General features: G+C 40.4%; 2 protein-coding genes across 6 annotated transcripts in view; one reads left to right on the forward strand and one right to left on the reverse strand.

Moving 5' to 3' along the window:
• The window catches only part of LOC132379989 (CDP-diacylglycerol--glycerol-3-phosphate 3-phosphatidyltransferase, mitochondrial), a 55,040-nt gene extending 38,086 nt beyond the window's left edge, over window positions 1–16,954 (forward strand). For all 5 annotated transcript variants that reach the window (XM_059948423.1, XM_059948421.1, XM_059948422.1 and 2 more), the window contains exons 8-9: window positions 11,506–11,654; window positions 15,431–16,954. In XM_059948423.1, the coding sequence (XP_059804406.1) occupies window positions 11,506–11,654; window positions 15,431–15,550 (269 nt within the window). In that variant the 3' untranslated portion in view covers window positions 15,551–16,954. The remainder of the gene's footprint in view (window positions 1–11,505; window positions 11,655–15,430) is intronic.
• Window positions 16,955–17,038: 84 nt separating this feature from the next.
• The window catches only part of LOC132380342 (dynein axonemal heavy chain 17-like), a 247,591-nt gene continuing 245,754 nt past the window's right edge, over window positions 17,039–18,875 (reverse strand). Inside the window, 2 exon segments of the mRNA XM_059949089.1 lie at window positions 17,039–17,290; window positions 17,575–17,800. Of these exon segments, the coding sequence (XP_059805072.1) occupies window positions 17,043–17,290; window positions 17,575–17,800 (474 nt within the window). The 3' untranslated portion in view covers window positions 17,039–17,042.

Here is an 18,875-nt window from a genome sequence, read left to right on the forward strand (position 1 = left end):
CTCTGTACTCTCTCCAATAACAACACATCTTTTCTAAGACATGGGGCCCAAAACTGTTGACAATATTCCAAGTGCACCCTTTGTGACATTCCTCCTCAAAAATAATTGTTTATGCACTCAGCGGCCACTACACTAAGTACAGGATTGTAACCTGGTGTGGTTTTGTGCTGCTGCAGCCTGTCCACTTCAAGGTTTGACGTGTTGTGTGTTCAGAGATGCTCCTGCATGCCACTGACGTAATGCATGGTTATTTGAGTTACTGTTGCCTTCCTGTCAGCTTGAACCAGTCTGGCCACTCTCCTCTGACCTCTCTCATTAACAAGGAGTTTTTGCCCACAGAACTGCTGCTCACTGGATGTTTTTTGTTTGTTTTTCACACCATTCTCTGTAAGCTCCGGAGACTGTTGTACGTGAAAATCCCAGGAGATCAGCAGTTTCTGAGATACTCAAACCATCCTGTCTGGCACCAACAATCATTCTACGGTCAAAGTGCTTAGATCACATTTCTTCCCCATTCTGATGTTTGGTCTGAACACCAACTGACTGTCGTGACCATGTTTACATGTTTTTCTGCATTGAGTTACTGCCACATGATTGGTTGATTAGATATTTGCATTAATGAGCAGGTGTACAGGTATTTTGAATAGTAAGTGTACATTGTATGACTAAGTTGATTTTGGAAGGGCAGAATTCATATAGTGCACTTTGAAAACAATTACATGAATCCAAGTAATTGAATGTAATCGTAGAATTTTTTTTTGCAGTAGGGAATTATGTTCCATTAAAATTTTGTGTAGCCTAGTATGACCTTGTTTCTGTTGCTAGCTGAGCAGCGTGCCATAAGGCTGCATGGTAAAACTTAGTGAGCGGGCTGATGTTGATTGGTCATTGTTATCCAGAATCAAACTCTTGTGGGAGAGATCAGCAACTGAAATTTAGAGTAACACAAAATGCTGAAGGAGTTCAAAATGTCAGGCTGCCTACGGAGAGAAATAAAGAGTCAACACTTTGGGCTGAGACACTTAATCAGTTCTGCATTTTGTGTGTGTCACTTTGGACTTCCAGCATTTGCAGAATCCTTTGTGTTTATGTAACTGAATTACGAGAATACACAGGCAATGAGAGCCTCTGTGTTTAGTTGATGAAGCAGACAGTTCATTGTATTTGTGGTTTACTGACTGGGAACATATTTTTAAAAATCTTTACAACTGGTTCAAACCTGGTGGTTGGCAGGGGTTTACAAGAATTTAATATCTACTCACTTACAAAATTCTGTAGAAGCTAAAACTGTTGCGTTTGGAGGAAGAAGGGGCTATTAATGAAATATCTAGCAGATGAGAATATGGATGGACAGTGTTTAGGGACGTTGAGGAACTGGGGCGAGAGGACCTGAATTTGAAACTTAGATTATCAGGCAAATTAGTCGATTTCTGCAGCAACAGCTCCTCAATTGGCCATAATTTTGGAATGGATGGTTAGAGATGGAGGAAGAAAACTCCCCTTTTCTTTTCTTCTTTCTTTCTTTCTTTCTTTCTTTCTTTCTTTCTTTCTTTCTTTCTTTCTTTCTTTCTTTCTTTCTTTCTTTCTTTCTTTCTTTCTTTCTTTCTTTCTTTCTTTCTTTCTTTCTTTCTTTCTTTCTTTCTTTCTTTCTTTCTTTCTTTCTTTCTTTCTTTCTTTCTTTCTTTCTTTCTTTCTTTCTTTCTTTCTTTCTTTCTTTCTTTCTTTCTTTATCTTTTTATTAATATTAGTTATATGGACAGAATACAGATGATATAATGATAAAGAAATTACCAACATACACATTCCATTACATATGAAAAAAAAACATACATAATAGTTACAATATAAATGATTTATCAAGACATAAGCCATAAGATATATGTATGGACATAGTAAATCTAAATATTTCATAATGTATAATATAAAAAAAACAGAAAAAAGAAAGAAAAAAAAACAAAAAAAAATTTATATAATGCAGAACTAGCTAATCTAATCTAATAACTATAACTAATAAGTAATATAAAAGAAAAAAAACAAAAGAGAAGGAAAAAAAAAAGCGGGCTGTTTATAATATCTCACAAAAATAAGTATTCATCAATGCCGTCACTTCCGGTCCTCTCAAAATACATAAGCTGAAAGCTGGGAAATCAAATGAACTTGGCACAGGGTCATATTACATCATATGAAAATGTTGAATAAATGGTCTCCATAACTTTTCAAATTTAATAGAAGTCTCAAAAGTACCACTTCTAATTTTTTCTAAATTTAAACATAACATAGTTTGAGAGAACCAATTAAATACAGTGGGAGGATCAATTTCTTTCCAATTCAACAATATAGATCTTCTAGCCATCAGAGTTAGAAATGCAATCATTCGACGGGCAGAAAACTCCTCACTCTGACTTTGTTGATCAGCTTAGAGATGAAACTCATTGCGTTGTCCCTACTTCTCCACCCTGTTCATATTCCCTTCCCTATCATACAACCAACATTAGGGCACTTTATTCTTAGGAACTTGGTTTCTTCCCCAAACAGTTAATCATGTCATAGTCCACCCCACCCCCACCATCCCTATTTCCCTCATTATTGCACTACACTGAAGACACATAAAGCCATTGTCTACAATGCTGTTTACATTGGAAGCACATTGAATTTATGCTCATTTTATTCTATATCTGCACTTTAACCTCTATTTGTTTATCATTGTTGTTGCATATCATAGCACAGCAAATTCCTAATGCAGTAGATTCTGGTTAATTGGGATCAGTACATTTTGGTCCCAATTAACTGAGGTGTCATGGAAATTGTTGAAAAGTTATATAAAAAAAAGAAAACTACTTTTTAACAGAGTAACAAATTAGAACACAGCAATACTACTACAGTACTATAAAGCTGTGCGTTAGTTCTTAATAAGTGTCGACAGGAATTCATCGAGTGTACGCTGCCATGTTCTTTTGATTGGCTGTAAATGAACAAGGTCAGTGCAAATAATGGAATGCCTTCATACAATGATTTTGATAATTGCATCCCCCAAATTTTCATTTTAATTGTAACATTCTAAAAGATTGTTGATACCTTCAAATTCTTCATAGTTCCCAGCTTGCTGAAATTGTGAAATCATTTCATTTTCACCCCCTGGCCATTTCTGGCATGTCCAAGCCTGAGTGCTTGAAACTGCAGTAAGCAAAACAGTTCTGAATTGTCTTACTGTTTATTACTCACCAACTATCAGTGACAAAAATCAGTGCTTTTTGAACAACACACGCAGCTGACGTTGTTTGAAAATTTTTTCATCTAAGCACTGTAGTGTAATGACCGCACGAGTGCCCACGGCTGTTGCTAGTTAGGAACTGTTCGGCCATGGTCTCCTGTCCAAATTAAATGCCGTACTGTCGCAAATAAAGGAAGAGAATCCTGGCTATTCCCTCAATTAATTTTCATTCTTTAAGAGTTGTTCCATATAAGCGACTGCCCTGATTAAACGATGGACCAATTGACTGGAATCCACTGTACATGTAAATGGATATGGTCAATAAAGTTCATCCTTGAATCAGTAAGGATTTGAAATCATTATACTTAGGACTCCTGCTCCGTACTCTGGCACCTCAGCTGCTCTGAGATTGTGTGTTTTATTGCTTGGTTTTGTATGTATGAGCTCTTTGGCTCCTTGGCTTACAAAGCCTCAAAGGTAGCCATTGATTTTTGACATAAGTGCTTGTTCCCCGATGATTTTGAATAAATATCTGCTGCAGTGGGATTAGCTCTGTTCCACCATAGGTGTGTTTTCTGAATTAAATTTTTGGGGTCCAGTCTTTGCTGACAAGATTCAGATAGAACTATATTGAAAAGTCAACAATAATTCTCCAAGTGAGGATGGTACTTGGAAGGGTATCCTTCAGCTAGTAATGTTCCCAAGTGTCTGCTGTCATAGTGTCATACAGCACTATAGTGCAGAAACAGACCCTTTGGCCCATCTTCTCCATGTTGTACTTCATCGTCCCACCCCTGAACCATAGCCCTCCATACCCCTCCTATCCACGTAATTATCCAAACTTCTTTCAATTTTGCAATTGAGCCTGCCTCTACCACTTCCTCTAGCAGCACGTTCCATATTCTCACATCCTCTGAGTGGAGAGATGCCCCCTCAGGTTCTCCTTAAATATTTCACCTTTCACCCTTAACCCAATACCTTTAGTTGAAGTCGCACCCAATCTCAATGGAATCTGCTCTGCCAGTATATCGTGGCTGACTTATTATCCCTCTCAACCCATTCTCCTGCCTTATCTCTGTAAGCTTTGACAGCCTGATTAACCAAAAACCTGTCAACCTCTGCTTTAAAAATACTAAGTGACTTTGCCTCCACAGCCATTGCGGCAATAAATTCCACGGGTATACCACATTCTGGTTGAAAAAATTCCTCCTAAATGGATGTCCCTCTATTGTAAGGCTGTGCTCTCTGGTCCTAGGCTCACGCAACATAGGAAACACCTTCTCCACATCCACTCTGTTCTAGGCCTTTCAATATTCAATAGGTTTCAATATGTTAACCCTTTCATTCCCAGAGTCATTCTCATGAAACCCCTCTGGACCCTTTCCAATGTCAGAACATCTTTTAGATAAGAGATCCAAACTGCTCCCAATACTCCCATGTGAAGTCTGACCAACACCTTATAAAGCCTCAACATTACATCTTTCCTTTTATATTCTAACCCTCTTGAAGTGAACGCTAACATTGCATTTGCCTTCCTTGCCACTGAATCAACCTTCAGAGAATCCTGCACAAGGACCCCTAAGTACCTTTGCATCTCTGATTTTTTCCCCATTTAAAATAGTCTATGCCCTTATTCCTTGTACAAAAGTGCGTGACCATACACTTCCCTACACTGTATTCCATCTGCCATTTCTTTGCCCATTCTCTCAATCTGTCGAAGTCCTGCAGACTCCCTGCTTATTCAGTACTACCTGCCCTTCCATCTCTCTGTATATCGTCTGAACTTGGGCACAAAGCCGTCAATTCTGTCATTCAAGTTGTTGACACACTGTATAATGTGGGGAAAAAAGTGATCCCAACACCAAACCCTGTAGAACACCACGTCACCAGCAACCCAACCAGAATTTTGACTCTTTGCCTTCTGCCAATCAGCCAATGCTTTATCCATGCTAGTATCTTTCCTGTAAAAGCCATGGATTATCTTGTTAAGCAGCCTGACATGCTAGACCTTGTAAGAGGCCTTCTGAAAATCCAAGTAAACAACACCCACTGGCTTTCCTTTGTTTATCCTGCCTGTTACTTCCTCAAAGAATTCCTCCAGATTTGTCAGATTTCCGCTTAAGGAATCCATTCTGTCTTGGACTATTTTATCATGTGCCTCCAAATACCCCCAAACCTCATCCTTAGTAATGGACTCAAACATCTTCCCAACCACTGAAGTCAGGCTTACTGGCCTATACTTCCCTTTCTTCTGCCCTCTTCCGTTCTTATAAAGTGGAGTGACATTTGCAATTTTCCAACCCTCTGGAACCATTTCAGAATCTAGCGATTCTCGAAAGATTGCTTCTAATGCCTCAACAATCTCTCCAAGCCACCTCTTTCAGAACCCTGAAATCTGTCACAAAAACACATCCTCTTTAGGGGCAATACACTAGGGTAGTGGTTAGCATACCCTTATAGCTTAACCCCAAGAAATGGTCTCTGCTAGAAATTGTATTAGACACATGGTGCTATAATAGTTAGAGGTTCCAGTTAAATTGGACAAACAATGAGTAACTGATGGCACTAGAAATGCACCCTTTTGTGATTGATTAAAAACCATCTGATTCACTGGCAGCTCAAGAACTCCCCACCAGCTCTGGTTTGCACATGGTTTCAGAGCCACGCTGCGTCTCCGAAATGCCAAACTCAAGCAACGGGGATCAGCAATAAGTGCTGTCATGCCCAATCACTCTCCATCCCAACAAAACATGTAGAACGTTGAACTACACTGATGAAAATGGAGGGAATTCACACCGGAGAGAAAGGAAACAACCTGCATTTCTGTCTTGCTTCTTGTGTTTTGCATCACTTGAAATATTTTAAATTTTTTTTGTATTCTTGGAATTGTAGTGGCTGACCAACACAAACAGAATCACCACAAACAGTATAGTTCTGGGATCTGAGAGGTTAATTGAACGAATGAGGATGCAGTTTGATCCTGTCAGTTCTATGTTTGAGAAATTTTAAATGAGTTGTGATTTTGTAACCAAAGATTGTTAAGTTACTACTTGGGGGGAAAAATGTCTAATTTTAATGTTGTAGCAAAGTGTACGAGAAACAAAATGCTAGATCTGTGGAAAGTGAAACAGTTTCTGCCACTATTAATGAGATTTCACCACCAGGCATGCCTTCTGCATTCGCCTTCACATTCTGAAGGGAATGTTTCCTTTGTGATTCCCTGGTTCTGGAGGAGAGGTAATTTCTCTTTAGTCCTGAAGAAGGGTCTTGGGTCAAAACATCAACTGTTTATTCTATCCATAGATGCCGCCTGACCTGCTGAGTTCCTCCGGCATTTTGTGTATGTTGCTTAGGATCTCCAGCATCTGCAGAATCGCTTGTGTTAATGAGAGACAGTATCTGTCTTTTTATCTCTTTTCTCTTCTTGTACTTCATCTGATCTAGAGTACTGCACAAGTTATTCACCGCACAGATTCGAGGAACTGATGTAATAATACCATCAGTTATTTTCTTGTCCAACGATACTGCCTTTTTGGGGCATGACCAGGCATCTTTTTGTTTTCAGTTCTCTCCAAGAGCTTTGGAAACTATTTCAGATCCTTTGTCTCTTTTTTTGTTTTGGCTTTCCTGTAAACATTCTCGTTAGACAGATAACAGTGTGAACAGCATTTCGGTAGCATTGTGAACAGCCTGCTGGTGTAGTTGGTAGCATTGTGAACAGAGTATCAGTGTAGTCGGTAGAATTCATTGTATAGATGTAGTCAGTAGCATTGTTAACAGCATATTCCTGTAGTTAGTAGAATTGTCAAGTCAAGTCGCTTTTTATTGGCATTTTGACCATAACTGCTGGTACAGTACACAGGACGATGGTGCTACATGAAACAATACAAAAACTACACTGAACTACATTAAACAATACTACTCCAGACTACAGACTGCATAAAGTGGACAAAACAGTGCAGGCATTACAATAAGTAATAAACAAGACAGAAGGCACAGTAGAGGGCAGTAAGTTGGTGTCAGTCCTGACTCTGGGTATTGAGGAGTCTGATAGCTTGGGGAAAGAAACTGTTACATAGTCTGGTCGTGAGAGCCCGAATGCTTCGGTGCCTTTTCCCAAATGGCAGGAGGGAGAAGAGTTTGAGGGGTGCGTGGTGTCCTTCATAATGCTGTTTGCTTTGCAGATGCAACGTGTAGTGTAAATGTCTGTAATGGTGGGAAGAGAGACCCCGATGATCTTCTCAGCTGACCTCACTATCTGCTGCAGGTTCTTGCGATCCGAGATGGTGCAATTTCTGAACCAGGCAGTGATGCAGCTGCTCAGGATGCTCTCAGTACAACATCTGTAGAATGTGATGAGGATGGGGGGTGGGAGATGGACTTCCCTCAGCCTTCACAGAAAGTAGAGACGCTGCTGGGCTTTCTTTGCTATGGAGCTGTTGTTGAGAGACCAGGTGAGATTCTCTGCCAGGTGAACACCAAGAAATTTGGTGCTCTTAATGATCTCTACCGAGGAGCTGTCGATGTTCAGCAGGGAGTGGTCACTCCGTGCCCTCGTGAATTCAACAACCATCTCTTTTGTTTTGTTCACATTAAGAGGCAGGTTGTTGGCTCTGCACCAGTCCGTTAGCCGCTGCACCTCCTCTCTGTAAGCTGACTTGTTCTTGCTGATGAGACCCAACATGGTGGTGTCATCGGCGAACTTGATGATGTGGTTTGAGCTGTGTGTTGCAGCACAGTCGTGGGTCAGCAGAATGAACAGCAGTGGACTGAGCACACAGTGTGATGGTGTTGGAGATGCTGCTCCCGATTCGGACTGACTGAGGTCTCCCAGTCAGGAAGTCTAGGATCCAGTTGCAGAGGGAGGTGTTCAGGCCCAGAAGGCTCAGCTTTCCAATCAGTTTCTGGGGAATGATTGTGTTGAATGCTGAACTGAAGTCAATGAACAGCATTCAAAAACGCACTTGTCTTTTTTTGTCCAGGTGGGTTAGGGCCAGGTGGAGGGTGGTGGCAATGGCGTCATCTGTTGAGCGCTTGGGACGGTACACGAACTGCAGGAGATCCAGTGAGGGGGGCAGCAGGGTCTTGATATGCCTCAAGACGACCCTCTTGAAACACTTCATGATGATGGTTGTGAGTGCAACGGGAGTGCAATTGTGAACAGTGTATTGATGTAGTTGGTAGCATGGTGTACAGAGTTTTGGTGTCGGTAACACTGTGAACAGCGTGTTGATGCGGTTGGTGACACTGTGAACACCGTGTCGGTTTGGTCGGTGACATTGTGAACACTGTGTCGGTGTGGTCGGTGACATTGTGAACACTGTTGGTGTGGTGGGTGACATTGTGAACACCGTGTCGGTGTGGTCGGTGACATTCTGATGTGTGTCGGTGTGGTCGGTAACACTGTGAACACCGTGTTGATGTGATTGGTAACATTCTGATGTGTGTCCGTGTGGTCGGTGACATTGTGAACCCCGTGTCGGTGTGGTCGGTGACATGTCGGTGACATTCTGAACAGCGTGTCGGTGCGGTCAGTGACATTGTGAGCACCGTGTCGGTGCGGTTGGTAACATTGTGAACACTGTGTCGGTGTGGTCGGTGACATTGTGAACACCGTGTCGGTGTGGTCGCTGACATTGTGAACAGCGTGTCAGTGTGGTCGGTGACATTTTGAGCACCGTGTCGGTGTGGTCGGTGACATTGTGAACACCGTGTCCGTGTGGTCCGTGACATTGTGAACACCGTGTCGGTGTGGTCCGTGACACTGTAAACAGTGCGCCGGTGTGGTCGGTTACACTGTGAACACCGTGTTGTTGTGGTCGGTGAGGTCGGTAACACTGTGAACCATGTCGGTGTGGTCGGTAACAGTGTGAATAGTGTGTCGGTGTGGTCCGTGACATTGTGAACACCGTGTCGGTGTGGTCCGTGACACTGTAAACAGTGCGCCGGTGTGGTCGGTTACACTGTGAACACCGTGTTGTGGTCGGTGAGGTCGGTAACACTGTGAACCATGTCGGTGTGGTCGGTAACAGTGTGAATAGTGTGTCGGTGTGGTCCGTGACATTGTGAACACCGTGTCGGTGTGGTCGGTGACACTGTAAACAGTGCGCCGGTGTGGTCGGTTACACTGTGAACACCGTGTTGTTGTGGTCGGTGAGGTCGGTAACACTGTGAACCATGTCGGTGTGGTCGGTAACAGTGTGAATAGTGTGTCGGTGTAGTTGTTTGCATTCTGGGAAAGGTATTAGTGTAGTTGGCTAGGATTGTAAACAGAGTATTATTGTCGCTGGGTAGGATTGTAACAGTGTATTAATGTGCCAAGGCTGTCCTTGCTGTATCAGAGATATTTGGCTTCATCATTCCTTTTGCACCCTCGCTACAACTTGACACTAACTTACTTTTGTTCTGTTGTACTTTGTAGTTTTGAACTTCTTTGCTCTGTTAAATGTCTTGGATCTGAAATAATAACTCTGTTTCTCTTTCCACAGTTGCTCTCTGACTTGCTAACATTTGCAGCTTTTTTTTCTGGCAACGTTTTATTTTGGATTTTCATGTAATTAAAAAAAAATCTTTTGATATTTATTATTTTATGTTCAGGAATGCAAGTTCTTCAGCAGAGCTCTGCATTTTCTTTCTTGCCATAGCGTGTATTCTGAGCCTTTATTTGAAGTAGCAGAGGAAGCCATCTTGAATGCTTTGTAATGTTTGTATTAGCATAGTATAAACTTTAACAAATCCAGCCTTAACAGAGTGTTCATGTTTAACCATAATCCTCATTCTGTTGGTGTTTCTTAAATGGAATGCTTTTCAGTTTGCGTGAGGGAACATGAATGGTCTGAACTGAATGGTTTCTGGTGTGAATTCTGAGAAGTGCCGTTGGCTTCCTGTAGGGTTTTTTCCACACATAACCTAATTTTTCTTTAGAATGATTTGTTTTACAAAGTGCTTACAAGCTAGCATTTATTCAATCTGTGTGCCCTATGCTGTGTTTTTATAAAAAGTACAATGAACTGGCAAATTATCAGTGTGTGTCATGTTTATTTAGTTTTAATTGAAATTGTTTAGATTTTGTTTTATTTTGAGTGCTAAGTTTGTCCTGTAAGTTAGTGTTTCCATTATAGTAAATCTGTTTTTCTCTATGAGTACTATCAAAATGAAATATTAGTGTGTACAAGTTAAATGACCTTTCCATGGATATCATTCTCCAACTTCTGTGAACTTTGGCCATAACAAACTAGAGTGCTTGTTATTACTTGTCTCAGTAACTCATGATTGCCATTTCCAGGCCTCCTGCCTCAAGCTCAAACTAAATTACTCAGTCATGTGGTTGTTCTTTTGAAGAATAGCAATGTTAGGTAAGGGATTAAGATACTTCAGCCACAAACTTTGGCATCCTTGTTAGAACACTTGCACATTGGTACCATTTAACCAAAGCCTGTTACATACCATTCTGGAAGGTTAAGGGGAAGTAAGTCCCTTACTGCACTTTAATCTCCTCCCAGTATGTTCTGCAGCCAAATTTCTCTCATGGTCTTCCAGTCATTAGCTGAAGATAAACATGCATTAAGTGGTTGCTATCAATATGGTAACAAGGAGGCTTAATTCCATTCCAAATGAATGGCTACAAGTACTATCCTATATTGGAATCATAATGATTCCATTGTCCTTTGCAAGATGGGTATCGTAGTCACTAACTTCCCATTACCTACACTTAGCAAATTCACCACAAACACGCCTAACATTACACAGGCCATTCTGAACAACAGTGGCCAACGTTCATACTGAGGGTCCAGGACAGATATCCCAATGAAGGGAATTCTGGGATGGATCCATTGCTGGGTACTGTAACCCCTTACTGACTCTACAACCCAAGTCCCTGGCTTCAACCTCTCTGGAAGATATTGCATGTCAAAACCCATAAAAGCAAGAATATTGTGACCTGGTCCACAGTGTGGATTTTAGATGACCCAATATATGATTATGACCATTGAATCCTCAACCTTGGAATACAGTGCATGTTGCTGATTAAGGTCTGTTGTAAGAATCCCCTTGTTTCTCTTGCTATCTGTAGAATTCATTGTCTGGATACTCAACCTGGCAATACCAGCCACGCCATGTCGCAAAAGAAAGCCAATACAGTTCAGATAAAAATTGTAGAGCTTTGTTAGTTTCAGAGGAGCCTTGTAATTCACAAAACTTGTTGGCTGCAATGCATCATAGCAGAAATGAATAGTGCAATGATTGCCCCTCATTTTACCTGAAGCATTATTCATTATTATCACTCTTTTACTTAGGTCTTTGGTATTACTTGTCGGGAAGCAAGTGGCCTTGTCTAACTTTGATTGGCTCTCCCAACTTTGGGTACAGATCGGTGCACAGAGACCTGGAGGCTCAGTTAGCAATTGTGACAGAAAATTGCAAGTTACAACAGCTGTTACATCAGGTCAGTAATGGATTTCAGTGTCTTATTTATTTTATTATGTGCTCAGAACAGAACATTTACTTTCTATGTAGAGGATGCTTTCCATTTTTTGCTCTTGGTAGTATCTAAGATAGTTATACTGAGATTAAAAGTTTCCCCCAACTTGAAAACTAAATGAAAATGTACAATGAGAACAAAATTTTCAACATTCTCAGCAGATCAGGTAGAAAAGGTGTATTCTGTTCTGCTAACACATTTCAGTCTCTGTTAATTATAACAGGCTGAATCTTACTAATGCTCAGATGGAAGTGAGCTGAGCTAGAAGTTGGTCAGTGGTGCCTCATGAACATAGTTATGAGCATACACATCCTTGCTTTCCTTCTCTGAAACAAAACCGGATAGGATTGTTCCCATGCACATAAGTAGTTAGGAATAGGGGGTTAATCATAAGATGGCAGTCTGCCAGTGAACATGCTGGAACAATATCTTCTTGAATTCTACTCCTTTTTTCCCCCCAGTGTGTTTTTCTATATCCTTCAAATGCTAATCTGATTGCTCATACACTTTTACTCACTTGCCTACAACAACCATTTGTGGAAAAGCAAGTCCACGTTATATTCTGCACTTGGAGTAATCCTTAAAGCTCTATGCTTCTAATGTCGGCTGTAAGAATTTTACACGAGGCTATAAATTTGCAGATCATTAGGAACAACAGGATTTTAATGTCTAGAAGTGTGTGGGGTTTAGAGTTTGTGCAGGGTAAATCTACGGAAAATGACACTAGTTGTTTGGGAAGATGGCTGCAACTTATTGATGTCTACACCTCATTCCAGAGACCAGAGACCTCATTGGCACAGGAGAGGTACTGGTCTTGAACTTATTATAGCTCAATTCGGACTACGCCAGCACGATGTTTCCGATAAAAGGGTGGACCTGCTACTTTTCCAGGTCATCTGATAAATGCCACTGAAGTCAAGGTGAAAATGTAACATTAAGTGAGGATCAAGACTTTTCATGGAAATGTGACAGTAAATCTCAGCATCTCTTCTTTTGACATTATTTTTGAAAAGATTTGTTCAGAACACCTCTGATGAACATTTTAAAAAAGAGATGCCAGGAAATGCTGGAAATATTCAGGAGCTCAGGCGGCATCTGTGGGAGGAGAAACAGAATCAAAGTTTCAGGTCAGAAATGAAAAGGAGACAGAAGAAGCGTCTGAAGCTGCAAGGAGGGTAGGGCGGAGGAGGAGGCTGTCTTTGATAAGTTAAAAGCAGCGTGAGCATGGTGATAAGCTATAACATATGTACAATGCTAGAGGAGGCCACAGGTCAGGCAGTATCTATGGAAAGGAATTGGCATTTTGGGTTAAAACTCTTCATCTGGACTGAAAAAGGTGGGGGAAGAGGTGGATAGGGGAGATGGCCAGTGTAAAATAATGAAGGGAATTCTGGGTCCGGAATTGGCTTTCCCACAGAAGGCAAAGAGTGGTTGTAGATGGGTCATATTCTGCATGGAGGTTGGTGACCAGTTGGTGTGCTTTAGGGATCTGTTCTGAGACCCCTTCTCTCTGTGATTTTTGTAAATGGCCTGGATGAGGAAGTGGAAGGATTGGTTAGTAAATTTGTTGATGACGCAAAGGTTGGGGTTGTTGTGGATAGTGTGGAGGGCTGTCAGAGGTTACAGTAGGATGCAAAACTGGGCTGAGAAGTGGAAGATGGAGTTCAACACAGATAAGTGTGAGATGGTTCATTTTGGTAGGTCAAATATGATGGCAGTACATAATATTAATGGTAAGACTCCTGGCAGTGTGGAGGATCAGAGGGATCTGGCAGTTCAAGTCCATAGGACACTCAAAACTCCTGCGCAGGTGGACTCGGTGGTTAAGAAGGCATACAGTGAATTGGCCTTCATCAACCGTGGGATTGCATTCAAGAGCCAAGAGGTAATATTACAGCTACATAGGATCCTGGTCAGACCCCACTTTGGAGTACTGTGCTCAGTTCTGGTCACCTCACTACAGGAAGGATGTGGAAGCTATAGAAAGGGTGCAGAGGAGATTTACAAGGATATTGCTTGGATTGGGGAGCATGTCTTATGAGAATAGGTTGAGTGAACTTGGCCTTTTCTCCTCGGAACAACGGAGGATGAGAGGTGACCTGATAGAGGTGTATAAGACGATGTGAGGCATTTATCATGTGGATAGTCAGAGACTTTTTCCCAGGGCTGAAATGGCTAGCATGAGAGGGCGCAGTTTTAAGGTACTTAGAAGTAGGTACAGAGGAGATGTCAGGGGTAAGTTTCTTTTATGCAGAGTGGTGAGTTTGTGGAATGTACTGCTGGCAACGGTGGTGGAAGCAGATACAGGGTCTTTGAAGAGATTCCTGGATAGGTACATGGAGCTTAGTAAAATAGAAGGCTATGATAACCCTGGGCAATTTCTAAAGTAAGTGTATGTTCGGCACAGCATTGTCAGCCAAAGGCCTGTATTGTGCTGTAGGTTTTCTGTGTTTCTGTGAATCAACATTTCAGACCAAGAACCTTCTGGCACAAAATATTTATCTTTATTCTTTCCTATGGTGCTGCTTGACCTGTTGAGTTCCTTTAGCATCTTGTGTGTGTTAGTCAGGATTTCTAGCATCTGTAGAATATCTTGTGTCTGTAAACAATGTTACCTGGTCAGGGAGTGAATGGGAGCAATTGGAGAGCAAGATTGTAGACTGATGAATGTGGGAGTTGTGAAGTACAGAGCTGGAAGCAAAACCCAGAGGAAGGAGGAAGAAGACAAAAGAAGCTAAGCAAATATAACAGATGGTACAGGTTGAACTGCCAGTGCTGTGCACTGTGGTCTCCTCTATGCTGGAGAAACCAACTTTGTATTGGTGATCGCTTTGCAAGACATCTGTATTCATTTCACCCGGTGACCCTGAGCTTCTCATTGCTTTCCACTTTAATTCCCCCATCCCATTCTGACCTGTTACTTTGTGACCTCCTGTGCCATCATAGTGAGACCCAAGGCATGCTTGAGGAATTGCCCCTCAATTGCAGCTTTCTGGACTGGAAATTGAATTCTACAACTTAAGATAAGTTGATTTCTTGGTCTTTATCAGTCACCCATCTGTAATTTCAGCTCATCTTGTTTTCTTTCCTTTTTTCCCTCTGGGAATGGAGGACATGCCAAAGCTTTACAAACAGCTAACCAAACAAAACTACTAACCATTTTTATTAAGTACACTTTTTCTGAACTACAATCTCTGCAACTCACAGTTTCAACTCCCTTTGGGAGTTATGCCTTTGAATCATATGTACGACTTGGCATTTTGTCGTATCCTGAAGGATTCAGTGGACTGGACACTCGAGAATGCAGGTATGGCCGCATTGCTGGAGCAGATTTGGGGCTGGATTGGAGTGGAGGAGCCCAGACCTGACAATGAAAAACGAACCGATATTTGGCCAGTGTATGTGCCGAGTCAGATTAAAAAGATCAAGGCGTCAAGGTTGAGGGCAAGACATCAAGGTTGAGGGCAAGGTTGAGGGCAAGACCGGTGTTTAGCTCACGACTCGGAGAGGCTTACTCACCTCAGTGCTAAACTGATTCTGCAGCTGTGGCCTGCAACATCGGAAGTGATGCTCAAGCATACCTATGAATTAAAAAATATTTGAATATTTCTCATGTTGACTTTGTGCTATAACTTGGAGTCCTTTGAATCTTTGGTTGGGAGAAAACATGATTTCAAGTAATTTATTGTGTTATTTGATGTGGACTTCATAATTAAGAAATTTGTACTTATATTTTTCAGGAACAGAAGAATTTGTACCATTTATCAAGTGAAGTTTTGGCTTCTACATTTGACCAACCAAATAGACATGTGAAACTCTGGGTGAAACTAGTAACACCATTAATAAAGCACTTTTTTTAGAAACTAGTGAAGGATATGTCTATTGTAAGTTCATTATACTTCAACTTCCAATTCTGCATCTTGATCAATAGAACTGTTTGAATAACGGTAGTTGAAAATTTAAAACTGCAACTAAACTCCCAACTTTTCCTTAATGCAGCCTTAAGATTCCATGATTGATTTTACACTGATGTAATTTTATGCAAGAGATATGCTTTCAAGGGGACAGAATAGAAACCTGACCTTGGTCATGTGCTCTAATTTCTACTCCAGAATTTCTTTCCCTTAAAGATTATAAATGTACCTTAATTTTATGTCTTATTGAATGTAGCTAACTAATGGTGTTTTTATAACAGTTGTATTTTGGGAGAGAGGCTGATGCAAGACCTACCTGCCATGCCTGTAGGAACATTGCCCAGGATTTTATTAATTGGACAAAATCCTTTTGATGGCTGGGTGGTCACAAAAAGTTGGAATTTGTTTCTTGGTGCATTTGAATTTGACTGAACACCAGCAATAGGAATTCTTGGCTTGGAAGTTCTTCCTTATTGTGCTTCATTAGCCTGATAAAGAGTGAATAGAATTTTTGTTCTGACCTAGATTTCTTGCGGATGTATAACTCAGACCAGTGCTCTCAAAAATGGCCGTTTTTGTAAATCACTCAACTGTCAGAAGTAGGCACAAGATGAATAACTTGATTTTCAAAAACTTGCTTTCCTACCAAAGTGGTGCATTTTGAATTGTTATTCAAAAAGTTAGGTGAAATAATGATAATGATCTGTGGGTGACTCTAGTAAGCTAGCATTCATTCTCCAAATCTAGTTGCTCTGAAGAGTAGTTGTAATGCTTTGCTGATTTACAGTAGTTTATGTTAAATCCTTTCAACCATTGAGTTAATTCCTGATTTAGGGCATCTTTTCCATTTACTTGTTAAATTTCTTAAAGTTTGTACCTTGTCATGCACAAGGTCAAATTCTCTGAAACTGCACAGTATCTATTTGTTATGAGTTTTAATGTCCATACATCTTTATTTATTCCCAACATTGCTATTTTTGGGGAAAAAAAATTAGAAGAGTTAGGAACTTTCTTTTGTTTTTAATATAAGGTAGAGCCTTGCAAGCATTGAGGTGCTGAAATTCAGAAGTGGTAAAAAATTTCTTATAGGTATGTGACCCTGCCTGCTATGGTTTCTAGTCCTCTGTACAATATGAAGACTATTCTTGGTGTGTGTGTGTGTATATATGTGTACATATATACATATGTCTTTAGAAGAATTTCATGCTTACCTTTTGAATTCTGATGAAATCATGAAAAGCAAAAATAAAATGTTACAACAAAATATTAAAGGCCATCTAAACCGCCAGACCTCAAGGAGCATTTGTGTATTATTTCTACATAGATAAAATCAAATTACCATGCCAGTTAATTACTATTTATTTAAATAAATGGTTGAAGTAGATAGTTATTTTTTAAATCTATTGCTGTAAACGATAAACAAAAGTTTCATCACTCTTTAAGCTTGTAGTAAAACTGCAACACCAGCAAGGATCCATTTAGCTCGTTTCTCTTTTGTTTTCAGATTAAAAGTCCAGACATAAGTCGGACCTCGGGTACGGGTTTTATACACTGGGCATTCGTAAATGTTTTTTGCATCTTGACGATCCACTGGAATGGCTTTGATAAAAACAACTGGCATCGATGGTGTAAGTTCCTTCAGTCGTGCGTCAGCAAGGACTCCACTGTTCTTATCCCAACGGGCACCTTTCAACATATAAAATATTAGTAGTAATATGAATGAAAATCTTTTACTGCAAACATTTTATAGCAAAAAAAATAATGAAAACTGCTCTCAGTGTTGGAATGTCTCTAAGAATATTTATCAGTGGTATGTTATTTTAGGATTTTGCTAAATTGGTAAAAGCTAGAAATCTAGGAAAGCTTGTTGAATAATTTTCTAAATTTGTTATAATATACCATTCAGAGCGACCATAAGAATGTGTTCACCTATACTTATTAAAAAATTATTGATTGTACAAATGCCTAACCTTCCATGTACAGCCCGTGGATATAAGCTCCTTCCCTGGGAGCACTTGTCATGTCTTCTTTGTTTTTCTTTGTAACTTCCACTGCTAGGCACATTTTGTCCAATGGCCATTCATTTTTTCTAGCCATAGATTGCATTATAGCTGTGAGGAAGGACTGAGGATTGAACAAACCACCAAGCCACACCGCATTTGGCAGAGTAAAATCTGTGCTCCATGCTTCCAAATCCTAGAAATAAACACAATTTAGTGAGAAAGTTTCAATAAAATATTTTTCTGCAAACATTTTAGAACTAGTTTGATTAGATGCCAGAATATATTTATGGGATAATTCACTAAAACAAAATATATCTGTTGATTGCCCAGTGCTTCAGGATCTTAGTTCTAATCTTTCTTAATTGGTAACAGCAGTGTTTTATATAAATTGATAAAATTAATTCCCATATTAAAGGATTTACATCACCCACATCAATGGTAAGAGCCAAATGAAGGGCTGAGATTGTAATTGTGTCTTGGATCGGTCTGGTAGGACTAGGGCTTGACTAAGAGGAGGCATAAAATAATGTTGAGATTTATTTTTAGATGAGTTCTGGATTTACTAATATTGATTGGTTGAAAAACACTTATTTGATGAGTTTTGACCACCTGGAAAAATGGAGGGGCAATTTTTGCCTGAATGTTCTTTTTTCTCTTTACAGAGGTGGGCTTATTTTTAAGATCAAACAGCCAAATACTTGGAGTAACCCAGGAATTGCCAGTTTACATTAAATAATAGAAACGGAAGTTGCTTTCCATATTAAATGAGGTATATAAATAATATTGGTATAAATAAATAGCGGATCAGACCTATAAGTACAATAGACAATAGGTGCAGAAGTAGACCATTCGGCCCCTCGAGTCTGCACCGCCATTCTGAGATCATGGCTGATCATTCACTATCAATACCCAGTCCCTGCCTTGTCCCCATATCCCTTGATTCCCCTATCCAGCTCCTTCTTGAAAGCATCCAGAGAATTGGCCTCCACCGTCTTCCGAGGCAGTGCATTCCACACCTCCAAAACTCTCTGGGAGAAGAAGCTCTTCCTCAACTCTGTTTTAAATAACTGACCTCTTATTCTCAATCCATGCCCTCTGGTACTGGACTCTCCCAACATCTGGAACATATTTCCTGCCTCAATCCTATCAAATCCTTTAATTATCTTGAACATTTCAATCAGATCCCCTCTCAATCTCCTCAATTCCAGCGTGTACAAGCCCAATCTCTCCAATCTCTCTGCGTAAGACAGCCCTGCCATCCCAGGAAT

This window comes from Hypanus sabinus, chromosome 23 (assembly GCF_030144855.1).
Source record: "Hypanus sabinus isolate sHypSab1 chromosome 23, sHypSab1.hap1, whole genome shotgun sequence".
Lineage (NCBI taxonomy): Eukaryota > Metazoa > Chordata > Chondrichthyes > Myliobatiformes > Dasyatidae > Hypanus > Hypanus sabinus.